The sequence below is a fragment of the Zingiber officinale genome, chromosome 2B (assembly GCF_018446385.1).
Source record: "Zingiber officinale cultivar Zhangliang chromosome 2B, Zo_v1.1, whole genome shotgun sequence".
NCBI classification, from domain to species: Eukaryota; Viridiplantae; Streptophyta; class Magnoliopsida; order Zingiberales; family Zingiberaceae; genus Zingiber; species Zingiber officinale.
This window is the reverse complement of record NC_055989.1, coordinates 97,716,164-97,734,277: the sequence shown is the minus strand read 5'-3', so window position 1 is coordinate 97,734,277 and position 18,114 is coordinate 97,716,164. Positions and strand designations below refer to the sequence as shown.

Below are 18,114 nucleotides of genomic sequence, written 5' to 3'. Positions count from 1 at the left end.
CTGAACTATTCAAAAGAGAGGAAAGAACCACTTGCTCATTGGAATAGAGGGTTTCAACGTTCAAATTCAAATAGTCCAAAAAGTCCATTCATGGCTAATTTAGATCGGAACCCTAAACCTACACATTTAGCCCAATGGATAATCAACCCGTTATCCCAATTAAGGTCCCATGCCGAGTCCAATTTAAACCTGACTTGTAGTCAGGTCTAGTTGGTAGTGGCTGAGGCAATTATGACATCACAATCTATTATAATAAAAGATAACTATATTCACCCTCTGTGCTCCTTACTGTCCGTCCTTAGATTATATATGAAGAAAGATAAATCATAAATCAATTCATAGCTGACCGCCAATGACTAAAATACAAGACAAGGTAACATAGCACCGACATTGCCAAATTTGAGCAGCAAGTATCATCATCATCATCACAGTTACAAGAACGACCTCTATACGATAACAATTAAATTATCCAGGTCCATTTCCAATGAATTCTCCGTTCGCATCCCATGGACGGGTCTCATAAGACTTCCCCATCACGCTGCGCTTTCGATTCACTGTGCCATCTGCACAATTGTATTCTGGAAAGTAGTCCAAGAATGTTTTTGTACCTAGTGAACCAACTCCGTGAAATAGAAAGTCTCGCAGCAATTCCTACAAGGCAATGTAAAAGAGCATTCGACAAAATCCTTCAAACACAACGTTGCAAGATTAACGAAAGTTGAATTGGCATATAGTTTCACAAGTGGACCTTTGCAAGATTTTCGCCTACCAATTTCTTCAATATCGGATGTCCTGGGTCCTGTTTGTGCCATTGTAAGTTAGTAGAACAATTAGTATAAGATCTCCTCTCTTATGAAGTCATATCAATAAGAGAGAGAACAGGAAAAAAATAAAGTACAACAAGATTATACAAAATTTAGTTCATAATTTGAAACATATCAGTTAACTTATAATTTACTGATGTATAGGATTTTTGCTCTGAAAATAAAGATAAAAGTAACTATAATAAAAAAATTAACTAAGGTAAATCTAGAAAAGTTTAAATCTTCCGTGTCTATATTATGAATAAAATATTAACTTAGCTAAATATAAAAGTATTTAGATACGTTTTAAGTGTTGTTTTTGTTGGTGTTATGTGTTCTATACAAAACCAAATCACTACCATTTGATAATAGATCCTTATTATTCTCAAATCAATAGTGATCGTAAGGACCTCTAAAACTTAAAAAAAAATCACAAAATGACAGTTAGACCTATTATATTATATGGAACTGAATGTTGGGTAATAAACCAAACACACAAGCAAAAGATAAAAATCATAGTGATTAAAATGTTAAGGTAGATGTGAGGACATACGAGGATGGATAAGATAAAAATGAGAATATTAGAAAAAAAAAATTACACCTATTGTGTGAAAACTTCGAGAGACACATTTAAGATAATATGAACATTTACTTAAGAAACTAATAGATGTCCTAGTTAGGCTATGTGAGACTGTGTCAAATACACACATTAATCAAGGAAGAGGGAGACTAAAGAAAACTTAGTTAGCAATGATAAAATAATTCATCTAAATATAAACGATGATATAGTGGAGGATTAAACTCAATAGCGTAGGAGAATTAGTATAACTACCCCCACTTAGTGGGATAAAAGCTTGATATTTATTGTATTATTCCCAAATCAATAACAAAAATAACGTTTTTTTTAAATTTATCTTTAAAGTTATGAAAAGTTGCAGTCAACAAATGTTCACTCCTACAAAGGCAGTCTCTAGTAATGTTTTCCATGATGGGAGCATATTTTCAAGCAAATTTCTTCTCAACATTTTGACTTTGAGAAAATGGTAATGACCATTTCAGTATCAATGTACCACATGACAAAAAGCAAAAAGGATATAATAATTACCTTTTCTGCTCTCCATGTAAGATATTTGTGCTGTGCATCACAATTCCGACAAATCTGAAAGGCAGATGTTTCTTTTACTGCTTGTTCCATCAACACCAGCCATGCCTACCATGCCAGTGGGATACTTTTAAAATCGTAACACTGATGAGACAAAAAAAAAAGGGGTACAACTCCTAGCTAGAAAACAGAGGACCTTGAAACCATACGGGAGCTGATGTTCAGGGTTTTTTCTCATGAATAAACTTTGATTCTAGGAAAAATACTACGATTTTATTTACAAACAAGTTTAGCAAGGGAAAAGTTACTGAAAATGACGCAGTCATTTCTGATAGTGAAATTTCATGAAGTACCAAAAACTAATATATGCAATCAAGAGGTCCATCATGGTCTTGAGTGGACATTGAATATCAAAATAGAAGCATTTCAATTAGGTGGATCCATAAAGCATCGATTATGCACATAAAATTTAGACAAAGAAGTTGAATATCTTGATTCTCAACATGAAACATCTAAATTGTTAGTGTTGTCCTACAATGTCATTTGAATTTGGAAGCATGGACAACAGATGAGAGATTTTGTAGGTTAAAATAATTTGTTTCTATTTTTATGTTATCTTTATGCATTAATTTGGTTTTATGTGCATCAGCACAAATATAAGAAAAACTGTCGTGAGATTTGCCTTTGTTAAGTTTTTTCACAGTACTGACTTTTATCCTACTTGCATAGGGCACATGTTACAATTCTTTTGTCCAACTAAATTCAAACCCATAGACCTCATGACTAAGCATTTCAAATTTACTAATCAATCTAAGGGGTTTTACCCATCAAAAAACAAATCAATGTTTCCTTATGTAATGTTAATTGAGGGGATGATATTTTGGTTAATATGTAGCGATATTACATTTCAACAGTAAGATAGCAGCACAAGATTGCAAATGGAAGGTAAATGTTAATACGTTTCTGTTAAGCATTGATTTTAATTTTATATAAAATAAAACAATATCAAAAATTATATTTTTCTAAAATTTTAAATGGACAAAATAAAACGAACCAAATCAATGAATATGGAATGTGAGATAAGGATTATGTGAGTTCAATCCGAAGTTGATTTAGAGTTTTTGGTCAATTTGTGATCAAATCAAATTTTAAATGAATTAAATGGGTTCAATCGATTTAAAATGAATTAGAAAATTTTGAGGAAACCTTCCCTATCCTCTCTTCCTCTTTTTCTTACGTGCTTTTCTCTCCCATGCACGCAAATCTGCCACCCGCCACCTCTTCTTTCCACACACCAGCTCCCTTCCTATCTTCTTCTTCCTTCATTTGCTTCCCCCAACATCAGCAATCCTGCAACAGCGACTCCTCCAAGCTCTTCCCCTCCTTCCAGCAACCCAGCAACTCTTTAATTCTCTTTTTCTTCTTCTCCCACCAGCAAACCAGCACAAGCTTCTACAGCAGCTGCTCCTTTTCTTCTCTTCTCAACAGCAGCAACAAGGCACTCCCCTCTTATTCCCAGCTGCAGCTCCCTTCCCTTCTCCAGAAATCTAACAAAGGCTGGTTCCAGCCGGCCCGTTTTCTTTTTCGAGCAAGCAGCAGCTTCTTCTCTTCTCAACAGCAGGTTTTTTTTTCGCTTTCTTTTTCTTATTTCCAGCATCAGAACTCTTCTCTCATCTTCCTGTTTTTCCAGCAAGAGGTCCAGCAAAACCAGCACCAAGGTTTTGCAGCAGCTGTTCCCAGTGGTGGAGCCAAACCGGCTGATCTACCCGGGGCTATGGACCACGATTGCCAACGCCGACGCCGATGCCCTAGGTTGCCTTCCTCTTTCTCTCATGTTTTTCCTTTCTCTGGCCGCAAATCTGAGCTGCAGCTCCTTCTCAATGTCGTCAGGCCCCGGGCTAAAGCCCAGGTAACCTAAGCCGTGGCTCCGTCCTTAATTGTTCCTCTTCATTCAGAAGCGAGAACCACCATTCCTTCTGTTTTCCAGCATCTTCCAGCCAACAGCAACACATCTTATTGCTGTTTTTATTTTCCATCAGTAAGACCAGTATTATAGCACCATCTCCACGGGATTTTGTCTTTCTTCAGCCAGCCAACAACAGCAAATACTGTTGCTACTCTCCATGGCACCAAATGTTGCTGTTTAGTGCAGTATTGATCAATCAAGGGTTCAATTGTCCAGCAATCCATATCAACAAAACACCACCATTGCTTGTCGGTCAAAGGAAAGCTACGAGGTATATATTTTATTAGATATCAGTTTAGGTTGGTTGTCTAGTTTAGATATAGGAAATTAACAAATTAATTTGTTATTGGATAGTAATAAATGTCGTTAGGAATTGGGAATATTCCGAGTTAGTGAGATCAAAAGTTGATCCATCGACTTTGAGTCTTAGATAATGTTCAAATTTTATGTCATTATTCTTACAGGTATTTATTTTGAGTTCTAAGTTATTTTTGTATTGTGTTTATACATATTAGTTAGTGGAGCACGTTGATTGCAAATACTCAGAGCTTTTGTTGTATAGAGGTGGGTAACTTTATCCCTTGACTTCTCTATATTTCCTTGTGGATGAATAAATTGATAATGGATTATATATGTTTGTAAAACGGGTTTCTGAAAGGAGGATTAAAATAATATTTAAGAATAGTAAAATGGGTTATAAAATAATTATACCATTGGAGGGTAAATAATTGATGTTACTTCATGTTCACATGTGAATTCTATATGGGAACTAAGATCAAAAGGATTGTTTTAAAATTTAAAACGAATATTCTGAATTATCCTTTAGTTGATACGTGTCTTTAGAAAAACCGTTTGACCTTCCATGCTACTTGATGTTCTAGATGTTGAAACTTGTAGTTTCATGTTATATAACTTTTATCTGCTCTATGATGATACCTAATTAAATTAACAAATTTATGTTAAAAATTGACTTGGGTTTCTGAAAGTTAAAAGTAAAATAAAAAAGATGTTAAATGGAGAATACTAAAAAGTAAAAACTCCAAGTCTAGCCTTGTACTAGGGTACTCGATCGCCCACAAGTTGATGGGGTAGCGAGCGATCGTCCATGGTCACTATTTACTTGTGGATTGGCACTATATTATTGTATTCCATTGATGAGGAGACTTTTAGCCGAGGTGTCATATGATGTTATTACACTCTAAGAATACTAGCTCTAGTGATTCATTTCCCAATTGATTTATCATGCTCATATCATTGTGACATTTATACATTCACATGTATACCATTGATGTCATTTATACATGTTAATTAAATAATAATAATTGAAAATTATCTTAATTAGTATTAAAGGTGATGATAATTTAGGGTGATAATAGTAACTCTAAATATTGATAAAACCAAAATAAATTAATAGATAATTATAAACATATTTATATATTCATATATGTATAAGTTAAAGAACTTAAAGAAGTAATTAAAGTTGTAATATGAGATTGTGACCTACTTTAATTCCTTGACCTCCTACTCAAGATTAAATGCATGTACATCTCTTCTGATTACCCACTAGTAATTTATGCTCACTGCGTGATTCCCTTGATCTCTAATTTTGCAAGCATAGGCACCCTTTTGATGTTACTTGATTTCAACTAGATCATAGAATTGCTTAGAGATCTCAATCTACCAAGATTCCTAGGATGATTTTTATTTCGATGTATTTCCATTATGTTCGTTTGATCTTTTGTTTTATATGATTTTGTTGTACTTATAGTAAGCGATGCATAATTAAATATATAAAATTTGTTAAATTTTTGGTTGTCATGTTCATATGGCACTTAGTTCCTTTTTCATTAAAGCGTCATCAAGTGGGATACCTCTTGGTATGTGAAAATTATACCCTCTGGCCCGACGTTTTCCCTTAGATAATTTCATGATATATCTTATTTCAGTTTCAAGTATTATCACTATTACAGCTGTTCAAATTAATAGGCATTAAAGGTGTCAATTCTTTTAGGCTTAGACTTCTGACTAACATATCATTCCAACAGTCAGTGAGAATTTGGTACCTTAAAATATTCCATGAATGCAGAATACAGAACATCATACTTGAATTGGCTGGAACTGAATCTTGACCATATCACAATTGGTGAGAAGAATCTCAAAGATTCACTCGTAATATTACCTCCCCATGGAAGAAGCTGCATTGCCAATGTTCAAGCAAGATATAGCAACCATATTACATACTCCAAAGTCAAATGAAAGTGACAATCTACAGTACCTCAAAGTATTTCTGGCCAAGCGGTAGTAACTCTCTATAGTATTTATGTTTGTAAGCTGTATCAATGGTGACATCATAAAGTGGATTAAGATCCCTGCAAAATTCCCACTTAATAAGCTAAGATCAAGGAACTTCAAGGAAGCATCATAAAGTTTAAGAAGAAAAGAAGATAGCTATCTAACTTTATAACCAATGTTCTGTTAAGATTTTAATTCCTTTTATTCTCTCACCATATTCTTGCCTTAAATAACTAAATTTGCGGCAACATAACAATTGAAAGGTGATGTAAAAATGTCTGGAACAATTGGTATAATGGTTTCTTTCATAATGGCACACCCTTGCACTGAGTGGTGGGTACATACATGCTATATGAGGCTGCTGTTTTCTAACATGTCCTAATTCATAATATATTTGCATATCGTGTCATTTTGATGGCTATGCAATTAAGAGATCTCATCCATATTGTTCAGCCAATTTGTAATTTATAAGAAAATGAACATTGGTATTCCATTGAAGAACATCACAACTGTTAAAAAATAAAAGAAAGTTATAGTTCATAACTTACTTGTTCAACCCTCATTTTCTAAACAAAATTAGCTTGATTCTTTTGGGATATTAACAATCTAAGCAACAACAACAAACAAGATGAGTAAAACTCAAATAAGAACAGTTCCAAAAGAGTAATCCAACAAATCAATCCTCTAATCCCCAATATCTGACATGACAAATTAACGCTAATTACAAAACATATGTAGAAAATACCCTAAATTTACAAGATAGACAGGAAAATTAGTGACACAAATCTATATGTTTGTTTAATAAAAAACTTAAGAAAAAGTTTAGCAACTTGTACTTATTGTATATTGATGTTTGTGAAACTTATCAATTTCTGCTTTATACAAAATCTTTTCATCAATTATATATCATTTTCCATTATTTAAATTGATATGAAATGGCACTACCTGATTAGACATCGACATGAAAGGAATAGTTAGTCCTACCATAACCTCATGGACCATGAATCAAATGTTAACTTAATATGCAAGTGAGTTGGCTGTGTGCGTTCATCTGTTTCTCAACCAAGTGGATTTAGTATTTTTGTTTGACGTCAACATGGTGATGCTAATGAAACAAAATACTTAAGATAATGATAGATTGAGAATAAGAACAGATAAGAATAAATTCGGTCCAGAATCAGCTTGCTAACAGAATGCTCAACAAGCTGAACTCTAAATCTACTAGTTGGATCATTTTGAGATAAACATTTAAAATCAACTTGTTGGATCATTGTGAGTTGTTATAATAATCTATGAACTAGCCCATAATGTTACCAACTATGTTAAAGCATTCTCATATGGAGATTGTTATAGTGGTCTATGGACTGGGAATTCTGTATGGACGTGCATTGCCTTGCACACTTTCTCTGTCATGGTTACTTTATTCAATACAAGTTCAGCACTGACATTACCTAGAGGAGCCCAACATGTAGGGAATAGACGTTTCAGTTTACATTGATCTCTCATTTATCTTTGTTGCATCAGCATCAATTGAATAGACAATTGTAATAACACAGGTAGAAAGAAATTGGATTAGCAGCAAGTACAAATAACAAAATTGATAAAGGTTCAATTATTAGGAACAGTGATATTAGCATCATTTTACTAGAGAAGCAAAGACAGAAAGTGAGACTCACAAAACGACAATGCTCAAGTTAGCAGTAGCAAAAAAATTGGCACAAAATATAGGAAGATCAAATTCTGGTTCAGGAAACACAGCAAAATCAAGGACCTGCAAGGGAAAACGTAAGCAGCAGTTGCAGCGCCAAGGATTAAATGATTTGCATTCAAGTGAGATCCCTCATAAAGCCCTGGCTTATATAATTCTCTGAATACTAGAATACATATTTAGAGCTCTTCCAGAGAGAAACAGTTATGAAAAATAAGTAATCAAAAGCAGCTTAGATGATTGCAGAATTATTAATTTCACTTTACTAGAGCTAATTATTGTTGGATATATGTGAATGGAGAAGAGGTGGAAGAGAAAAGAAGCTCCATTGTGAATGGGACTTTAGTCCCACATTGGGAGTTTCAAGGCATATTAGTTGGTTTATATTGATTCACATGCATTGATAATGTGAATAAATGCATGGGGAGAGGCTCTCTCTTACGCGTGGATGCATAGGGGGTGCAAATCTAGGGCTCGGATTGCACTGAATCATGTTGACTCGTGTGCGAGCACGACCTGCATGCGCCGAATGCCGAACCGGTCGAGACAAAATTTGTCCAAGTGGAGCAACCAACATTTAGCCACCTAGATCCTAGATTCTTTTTGTTTTATTACTCAAGAAGGTAACGGAAGTATTAACCATGGTTAATGGCGATTTCGTAACCTTCCGGATAGTAATGGTCGGCCATTGATGGTCGTCGGCTATCATTAATGTCTAGGTATTGAATGGCCATTACTCGGCATTCAACGCAGGTGAGGGATGGTGCTCCTATATAAAGGAAAACTATGGTCTTGAGCAAAAAAACACACACAGAAAGCTGAAGCTCTTCACCTACATTCCCCCTCCTCCTCCTCTGTCATGCTTATCTTGCTCGATAGAATACCCGTGATAACAATCGGGTACTTCTTTGACCACCAGTGCTTGGTGTGCATCACAGTTAACCGTTGTATCCTGGGAAATAGACAACCCGAGAAAATCTCGAAGCACAGTCGGAGGTGGGACGAATCTGTTTCAAGGAAACTGCGACCATCGCAAGCCTTGGTCCACTCACCCGCTTGGTTGATCTACTCGCCCGGGCCGCTCTATCACTCAGGCTGCCCTGCCTTCTACTGTAAGGCTACTCTGCCCAGTCAACCCCTTATGCGACTCGGCCGATCTGCTGCTCGATCGCACTACCTGGTCGGTCGCTCATCCTAATCAACTGCTCTGTGGCTCAGGCTACCTGCCTTTCCCCGCTCGACCGTTATACCCGGTCGGCTACTCTGCCATATCGATCACTCAGATTGATCTGCTGCTCAACCGTACTACTCGCAGCTACTCTACTCTGCTTGGTTTAGTAGTCACCTGCTCGACCTGGTTTGCCTCTCTGCCCGTCGGACGGTTTTCCCACTCGGTCGATAAGCCCACTCGGCCGACCTACCAGCTCTTGACTCGGCTGCACTACCACTCGGCCACCTGATCAACCACTCTGCTACTCTGTCTGCCCGACTATTCGGCCGCTCTGCTCGCTCAGCCACTCTGCAGTTAGCACTTTACAGAAACCAGCCCCTACTGGCAACCTGAGATTTTCTGTTCAGGTCATCTTGACATATAAGTTGAATTTAATTTGGTGTATTTAAATTCGGCTAATTCCCCCAAAATCTTTGGCCGATTGTCCAACAATTATAAAAAATTGTAGATTGCTAAGATAAGGTACGAAATGAAGAAAATAATGTAGATGCTTAAAAATTTAAATATCAAAACTCCTTTTTGATAATAATGCAATTAAGGAAACATGACATCTTTTACAAACTATAAATCAGTCCTGCATATAAAATCAATGGTAGGTTTAGAAATTGTTGATTTGTTCATAATATGAGGTCAATGAGGTTAAGAAGCTATGAAAAAAGAATGAAGGTAAACGTGTATGTTTGGATTATATTTCTATTACATGATGGAAGAGTTTATGAGATTATGGAATATATTGATTACTAAGTTATTTAATAAAATTTTTAAAACTTACGGTGTCAGAGAAATGTAGGAAACTTCTTTAGTAACAAATAAAAAAGAACTAGCAAAGGAGAGTAAGAGATAAAACAAACATTTCTGAAATAAATAATTCTGATTTGTTTGAAAAAGATTGTCTATGCAACATATTTCATAAGAAATATATTGAGTAATATATAGAAGAAAAGAAAGATTTCTGTATGATTTTTACTAACTTAGAAAATTCTTAAGTAGAGTCTTAGACAATTATTGTGGTGAATTTTTTTTTAAAAAAAAAAGGAATATCTTGACATGCCTGATAATGTAGTTGCTACTTACTAGTGTTTGAGATACAAGAAATGCAACAAATGGAAACATCTATAATACTGCAGTTACTAGTACTCAAGATACTAAAAGTGTAACCAATGATTTTTCTATAACTGTAAAGTTTATAATAAAATTGAGTTTAACCCTTTATCCTTTTTATAATAGTACTAGATCAACTTTACTAATTATGTTCAAGACAAACCTTCTCAGTATATATTATTTGCAAATGATGTGTAACTGATGAGAGTAGAAATGAAATTCTCAAAGGAAGAATTATGGTGAGAAATTTTAGAATTGAATGTATAAAAGTATAATTCCAATAATAAAAAAAGTAGTTGAGATATAGATATTGGTTATTGAACAAAGAGATATAAATATCTTGAATTCATTATTGAACAAAGAGATATAAATATCTTGAATTCATTATTGAACAAAGAAATATAGATATCATTAATAGGATAAAGCGTGAGTGGTAGAAATAGAAAAATACATCAATAACGTTGTGTGATCATCATATCCCCAATAGGATAAAAGAAACAAAAATATAAGCATGATATAGTTTGCCAAACTTTTATGAATGAGAGAATTGAATGGTTAAAAAAACACAAACTAACTGAAGTAGCATAATGAGGATCTTTAGACTGATGTGTTAGGTTAATAGAAAATTTATCACTATTTGGAGAAATTAGATAACATGAAAAAAAAAGTTCCTGATCACATTGGCACGTTGAAAAAACATACCATTGTCAGGGGTATAGATGAATTTAAAAAGTGATTTAAGAAATTTAAACATTACTAGAAATAGAATTTTACATAGAGTTTAATAGAGAATAAATTCCATCTAGACGTAAAATACGGCAACAAAAAAAAATAATTAAAAATAGGGTTATTTGACAAATAATCTTATTGAAATTTTTAGGAAATTTTAGAAAGTTTCTGGGATTTAATTGGAGCTCGTATGGATGAATTTAAGAGGATAAATTTATAGACTTGGTAAATGTCCGTTTAGATATCCCAATTAAATTAGGAGTTGATTGATTAAATTAACCTAAAGTTAGTTAATTAAAGTATAGGTATAAAAATATAACCTAGGTTTCTAATTCCCTCATCACGCCAAATCCTCTTCCTCCCCCATTCTCTCGCGATGCCGCCCGAACCCCTCTTCCCCCACGCCCGCGCGCGCCGCTCCCTCTCGTGAAGCCACAGTCGCCTCTCCTTTCTTCTCTCTCGGTTCCTGCCGACTCCTCTCTTCCCTCTCCTCGCGCGCAAGCACCACAGCAGCCGGCGATCCTCCTCCTCAGGCGGGCACTAGCCGCCGAGCCAAGGCAACCGACCCCTCTTCCTCACGTGGAGGTATGCCCTAATTGATCCGGCAAGTACCTATCCTTATGGTTGGGCGAGGACTGTAAGGTATGGGGTAGGAACATAGAAGTGGTGAAATGTTCGTCTATGAGCGTGTATTGGGTATGGTTCTCGTTCGGTTTTCTCGGTAAAGTTGTGTCCGGTTTGATGCTCCATTGAGATTTTTGTTGAATCGCAGTGTTTCTGGGTTTTGTTTGCTAGAGTATTCCATGTTGACGGAGTTCGATTTTGATTTCTTCTATGTTGATGAGGTTTCGGGTTTTCAGCGTGACACATGTTCGATTAATTGCTGGAGTAAGATGCCAATTGATGGATTGATTCATGTTTCAAGCCTATTGTAAATTGTAGTTCGTTTTGAAGTTCCTGTGAGCTATTTGATTCGATTGAGGGTGATGTTCTGGTTTGGTGATGGAGTTTTTGGAGTCGGTTTTGTGATGGTACCGGCTGTATGCAATGATGTCTGATCCTTTGTGTTGCACGAATTGGGTTTGCTTGAGTTCTGGATTTCACTGGAGTTTTTGTATTTGGACGCGAAGCTCGGATTTCTTTGTGGTTTGAAATCACTGATCGGATTTGTTTTGGAGCAATGATGTAGAACTAGAGTTTCATTGTAAGGTTTTGGTGTGGATTTGATTTTGAGAACATTTTATGTTCTGGTAAGCAGTGGAATCTGGATTCAAATTGATGTCACCTTGTTGCTGGTATGGCTGAAATTTGTGATATGCTTTTCATTTAATTGCAGATATTTGGGAATTTAACTGGAATTTCTAGTTTGATTTGTATTTGAAGTCGAGATGGATTAATTAGGGTTAAACCAATCTAATTCTGATTTATGTAGTTAATCGAGGATCATGTTCGATTTGTGGTTATATCTGGAGATTTGATTTAGCTGTTTAACTTATATGTAATTAGCTAAATATGTACGTCACAGATTTGCAGGACTTTGATTCGGGACGAGCGTCTCGACGTGAGACTATTTGACATGATCTACGTATAAAGGCGGGTACTTCTTGCTTTGTTTTCTTTTAGTACTTTGACCTTAGTGCATGAATTATTTTGGATAAGGACTGTTTACCTTAACTCCACTCTTACTTTCCTGCACTTGATACTTCCACGCAATCTTTGAGAAATTCGTTCCATATCTATACAGTCTTTTGTTGTTGTCCATGATCAGTAGCAGATACTAGATATCATGTTTGTATGCTTGAACTGTTGCTTATTTATGTACGATATTGAGCATGCTGGCTTCATGTAGCATACCTGTTTCTGCTTATATATATATGATGACTGTTGCATTGTTCGCATCATGTCATTGCATGCATGTCGCATCCTCGGCCACTCAAGAGAGTGGTAGCTGGAGTTGATGCCGCTTGTCCTGTCGTGCCGCACTCAGCCACTCGTATGAGTGGTAGCTGGAGTATGAGCAGCATGGACCCCGTCGCAGATGTAGCTAGTTAGCTACTATGCAACTGTCCCCTCGGCCACTCGTGTGAGTGGTAGCTGGAGTGGTGTACAGTCTGTCATTGACCCTGCCTCTTGACCATACAGGGGTCATGGTGCGGAGGGGTGGGCGGGAGTGGTCATCCATGCATACGCTGTTTATTATTATATTTGCTTTGGCTGCTGTTTATATATGTTGTTATTGCTTACTTGTTGTCGTTGTTCACATATGCTGATATGCTTACTTGTGTTGAGATATACTCTCATTGTAGATGTTTAGATATTGGTTCATTTATTGGAAGTTCGTATATACCTTACATGTTACCTCTGTAGCTATGAGCAGTACTATAGCAGATTAGTACTACCTCCTCTTACTAGCCTAGGATATGGCATCAGGTACGAGTATTTATTATGGTTTTATTTTAGTATATGCTATTCCTCTTATGAGACTGTATTCCTTTTGCATCCTCTATTGGTTTATTTTGTTCATGCACTATCTTATCTTTACCCGCTGAGTTCCAATACTCACCACCTCGCAAATTGATTTTCTTTCGCCAGGTAACAGGTAGATGAGTCATGGATGCTTGGAGAGTTCCGACTGTCAGTCCCACGTCACACTCGAGGATAGTTTCTTTTTGGGTTTTGTTATCGTTTGGGTGGTATGTTGATTTTGTGTACTTTTTGTTTTTCAATAAGTCGATGTGAATTTTGGAGTCGAGTATGGTGATTGCAGGTATTTTGTTAGTGTCGTGGTTGGTCTTATGTTCGTATTGTTTTGTGTTTTCCGCTGCGTTTACGCTGTTGTGTGTTTCCTTCCAGCCGTGTAGGCTTATTAAACTGCGTGGTTGTGTTTATTTTATTCCAGCCGAGTGGGCTGATGGTATAAACTGCGTGGTTGTGTATATATTCTAGCCGTATGTGGCTGATGTATATTTTGTATGTAGTAATGTTTCAGATTGTCACCCGTACAGGGGAGATGCTGCCGGATTTTCGTCTGGTCAGGACTCCTCTGGGGCATGACACTAGACAACCTTAAATAGTAGGGATTCGTAAGATATAATAATAATGATAGTTAAGAAAGTCTTTTTTAACTCTTTATTATAGCCCATGTTTGTTATATAGCCTAGAGCTTCATCATATAATCAAAAACTATAATATGAGACAAAACCGATTTGCTTAATCCTATTACTTTTAAAATTCCCCTATAAGCTAGAAAATAATTTATTTTTCTATTTGAAAGAACAAGAATCCGCTTCTTTCAGTGCCACCTACCACTTTTGACGAACTAACTATTCGCTCATCAAAGAGTGTTATTCAATTCTAAACCCAACATCCAGCATAAACACTTACAAAAACCTTAATAATTGCACCACACTAATTGTCCTTTGACAATCCTAAATCCACTTAGTTGTTACATAAAAATGTTGCATCATCCAAATGAGTGGCTTGGTAAAAATGTTAGTATCCCATAGCATAAATGATGCTTTTTTTAAAAAAAAAAAGTGTTTCTATTTGAAAAAAAATGTATATTTAATAAGAAAAATAAAATTTCTAATGCATTCAAAATCAAAGTACAAGACACAAAAATTGAAATTTGTAGTGTGGAGACAATTCAAAGGAAGAGATTATTCTAAAGAAAGTTTGACTCCCTACAATCATACCGCAACCAATATTGGTTGAAGGGGAATTTAACTACTTATTAGAGGCTTTTGAGAGTGCAAGGGCTAGGGTTATTGTTTCGATGAGCCTTCAACAAGCTTAAAGGCTACGGCATTGCTATTTTGCAATGAGGCATCTGCAGTAGACTTCCTAACAAGATCAAGTGTAATTCCTTCCTCTTCTCCCATTATCCACTTTGAATCTTCTTCACTTCCTCTTCTCCACAGATCCCCTCCTACCAAATTCCTTCCACCTCAATGCCTTTGGTATTGTACCATATCAATCTAACTAGGACCAAAATTCTGGCTTGACAATATTTCAAATCTTTCCCACTTGTGCAACCCGACCCTAGACCCCTTGACTCCAACCGCTATTCACTTGGCATGAAAGTGAAGCTAAGGCTTCTACTAATCTACCATATAAATGCTTGTCTTACTCTCCTTATCCAGTTCTCTTTGTCTTGACCAATACCAAATTAAACATGGTTAATACCATCCCACCATGATTTGGTTGGCAAGTAGCACTAGTATATCCCTTTAAGCAACACAATTTCAGTTTTGATCAACAATTGAACAATAAGTTCTGACCGTATTGACTAAAATGGTAATGAATGCATAGATGTATAAGTGTTTTTCATAAAAACAAATAGAGAATATGTTCTATGAACAAATAAAAAATGAATTCATAAATAAAAAGAGAGCTACAGAGAGATATAAATACCTGCATACCGGAATTCCCTTCAACTGTCAAACTTCTGATAAGTCTGATTTTAGGAGGGGCATGAAAAGAAAGTGTATGAAGCATAATATTGTTGTCTTTTGACCTTAATGATTTAAATTTCTCCTGATACCAACATAAGAGAAAATATAAAAGCATCAAGATAAAGTTTCACAAATACAACCAAAATGATAAAGATAAAGTGGAAAAAGTCCAAAACAAATTGTGAGATTATAACACAAATAAAGATTCTACTTCATAGTTTTACTTATAGATAAAGCACAATATTTGGCTTTGGAAGTTTACCAAGCTTTTTTCCCTTTAAACACCTATATGATTCTTAGTATTCACTCCTTTTCTAATCAAAAGTTACAAAAAATAAAACCTAGTAATACTCATCATGGTTTGAAATTGTTTAATGCAACACGTCATGGTTGAAACGTATCGGATAATAAATTACCAAAAATATAAATTTTTTCTCTAAAATTATTTTTTATCTAAAATTAGATAGTATATAAATTGTTTAATGTGACACATCATTATTTTTTCTCTAAGAGTGTTCCTTTTAAAAATAATCAAAGAAGATTATAGAAGTAAAACTTATAAAAAAAAATATCTTAATATGTGTGGGAGAAAATAATGAGGGAAATAATCTCTCTTGCTCTCTTTCCATCTTATGTAAGTTCATACTCTCTAAATTGCAAAAAGTCGAGGGTAATGGTAGCCAAACCTTGTTTACAAGAATTTTTAAAAGAACAAAGAGGAAATTCATCTCCCACTCTCTCCCTCACTCCATCTTATGTAAGTTATTATCCTCTCGATTAGGGAAATTGAAAAAATTTATGTTACCAATTAAGTGAAAAAAGTTGTCACTCTTTTACCCACAATGGGAAAAAAGAATTTTAACAAGAATGTTATAGGTGAAGAAAAATTATTCCACCCTTCCCTTTCATGATAGCACCCAAATAAGGGGTACACTTCCCCTCATCCATCCTTCCCCTCAGTCTCCTCTTTTGATAGGTTATTGTTAAAGCTAATGTCTTCGTCTACTGTGCAACAACATTGCCACCCCTTCAAATAGTCCCATAAAGCAACTTGAGCGTCTAACATGTCCAAGTTATATTGTTGCATAATTATAAAGATCAACAACCTACTTGCCCAACAAAAGGTTTGGAATATAATGTCCATATTTCTTTTTAATCTTGTTGAATTATAAGTTTAAACGAGGTATTTTCCCTTCTTGAGATAAAAAATGCAGGAGAAGAAGACTTCATTAGAACAACTCATCGACTTCATAATAACCAAAACTTGGATACCTGAATTTGTATGGTAACTTTCTGATAATTCAGAATCCATATCAAATGAAGTCAGATAGGTAGGAAACCAATCCAGAAGGCGCCACATTGTAGAAGAACTTAACACCAAGTCCTTATCCAATATTTTAATCCCTGTTTACTTGGAATGTTAGGCGGAGAGTCAACATGGGAGACAAGCTAATTTGTCTTCATTCTTAGCTTCTCCCATTCCATTCCATTCCATTCTAAATAAGCAACCTTTTAGAGCATAGCCCAATAGAATCTTGACCATTTTAGGTAAGCTTATCACATTCTAAGTTCTGTGAATAGATTTATTTATAAAGAAAAAAGAAGATTTTGAGCTTAATAAATCCTAGCAAGACTACATCCCCACACTTCAACCAATCAGCCTACTTTGGCCGCAGGAGGGTATAGCACAAACACTACCTGAGCAATATTCCCTGTAGATAACCAAAGGAGCAAGTCGGCACCAGCTCACACATGCCCTACGGATAGGCAGAAGCGTCAGCTAGAAGTCAAGGACTTAGAAACATGTTCAGTCTCCAAGTAGGAGCACTACTACGAGTTGTTAAACATAATGTTTCCTTAATACACAGCTCCCAGAATTAGTAAAGCACTAGATATGCTCCATTTTAGTGAGGAAACCACCGGATGTCAAGTGTTCAGGCGCAAAACACTTCCTTGCATAGAATCCTAAAGATTACAACCCGCCGGCCTACTAATTAGATACTCAGTGAATAGTAAGCTCTAAAAATCCAGGAAAATGATTGAGGAAAGAAAAGGGACAAACAGACGTGGGAGGGAAACGGAATAAGGTCGGCGCGAAGCTTGGCCTCCTGGAACGCGAACTCCACAAACTTGTGGTAAGAAAAGGAGGAGAGATCCAAGGAAGCCATTTCCGCTTCCTTCTCCTATCCTCGCCTTCGGTGGGGCGGACAACGCCCAAAGCGAATCGACCGGCCACCCTTGCTAACTGCCTTCGTAATATATAAATATTGGAGAAATGAATATTCAATATTTATAAATTAAATTTCCTTTTTTTTAACCAAAAAAAATCCAATTGAAAAGTTAGGATCAATTGTTTGGTTGGTTTGGTTTTTTTTTTTTATTTTCATTTTATGAGAAAAGGAAAAAAATAATTTGGCTAGCTATTTTAATATTTATTTTTTAGAAAAAAATAAAGAAGATTTAAAAATTATTTTTAATATATATATATAGAGGATTGATATCCTGAGCGCCCGCACAGTGCGCGACTATACGCGCGCAGATATCACTTGATTTTTTTATTTTTTGATTTTTTTTAATATTTTAAATTTAAAAAATCAATTAAAAAAATTAACATTTCCTTTTATAAATTTCTAATACATTAATATACTCACTCAACATATTACAATACTCAATAAATACTTAAATTTATTTTATTTTAAATTTTTTTTAAACCAAACACACTATAACA

At 35.4% G+C, this 18,114-nt stretch overlaps 1 protein-coding gene across 2 annotated transcripts; it reads right to left on the bottom strand.

Moving 5' to 3' along the window:
• Positions 1-279: 279 nt before the first annotated feature.
• Positions 280-17,629, bottom strand: LOC122046470 (phytochromobilin:ferredoxin oxidoreductase, chloroplastic-like). 2 transcript variants are annotated; one of them, XM_042607185.1, is made up of 9 exons: positions 17,453-17,595; positions 16,659-17,351; positions 15,346-15,468; positions 7,840-7,934; positions 6,147-6,240; positions 5,935-6,066; positions 1,909-2,013; positions 749-799; positions 280-651 (listed from the first exon to the last, which is right to left on the bottom strand). In XM_042607185.1, the coding sequence occupies exons 3-9, from the start codon at positions 15,427-15,429 to the stop codon at positions 466-468; spliced, it is 747 nt and encodes a 248-aa protein (XP_042463119.1). In that variant the 5' UTR covers positions 15,430-15,468; positions 16,659-17,351; positions 17,453-17,595; the 3' UTR covers positions 280-465. The 2 variants fall into 2 exon arrangements, with proteins under 2 accessions (XP_042463119.1, XP_042463118.1); XM_042607184.1 differs by lacking the exon at positions 16,659-17,351 and having other exon boundaries at positions 17,453-17,629.
• Positions 17,630-18,114: the final 485 nt, after the last annotated feature.

Bases quoted from the DNA above. Each gene is read 5' to 3' on its own strand.
- LOC122046470 (XM_042607184.1), bottom strand. From the start codon at position 17,554: ATGGCTTCCTTGGATCTCTCCTCCTTTTCTTACCACAAGTTTGTGGAG. The intron at 6,241-7,839 runs GTGAGTCTCACT...GGAATTTTGCAG, and splicing joins AACTTGAGCATTGTCGTTTT to GGATCTTAATCCACTTTATG. The intron at 6,067-6,146 runs GTACTGTAGATT...TTGGCAATGCAG, and splicing joins TTGGCCAGAAATACTTTGAG to CTTCTTCCATGGGGAGGTAA.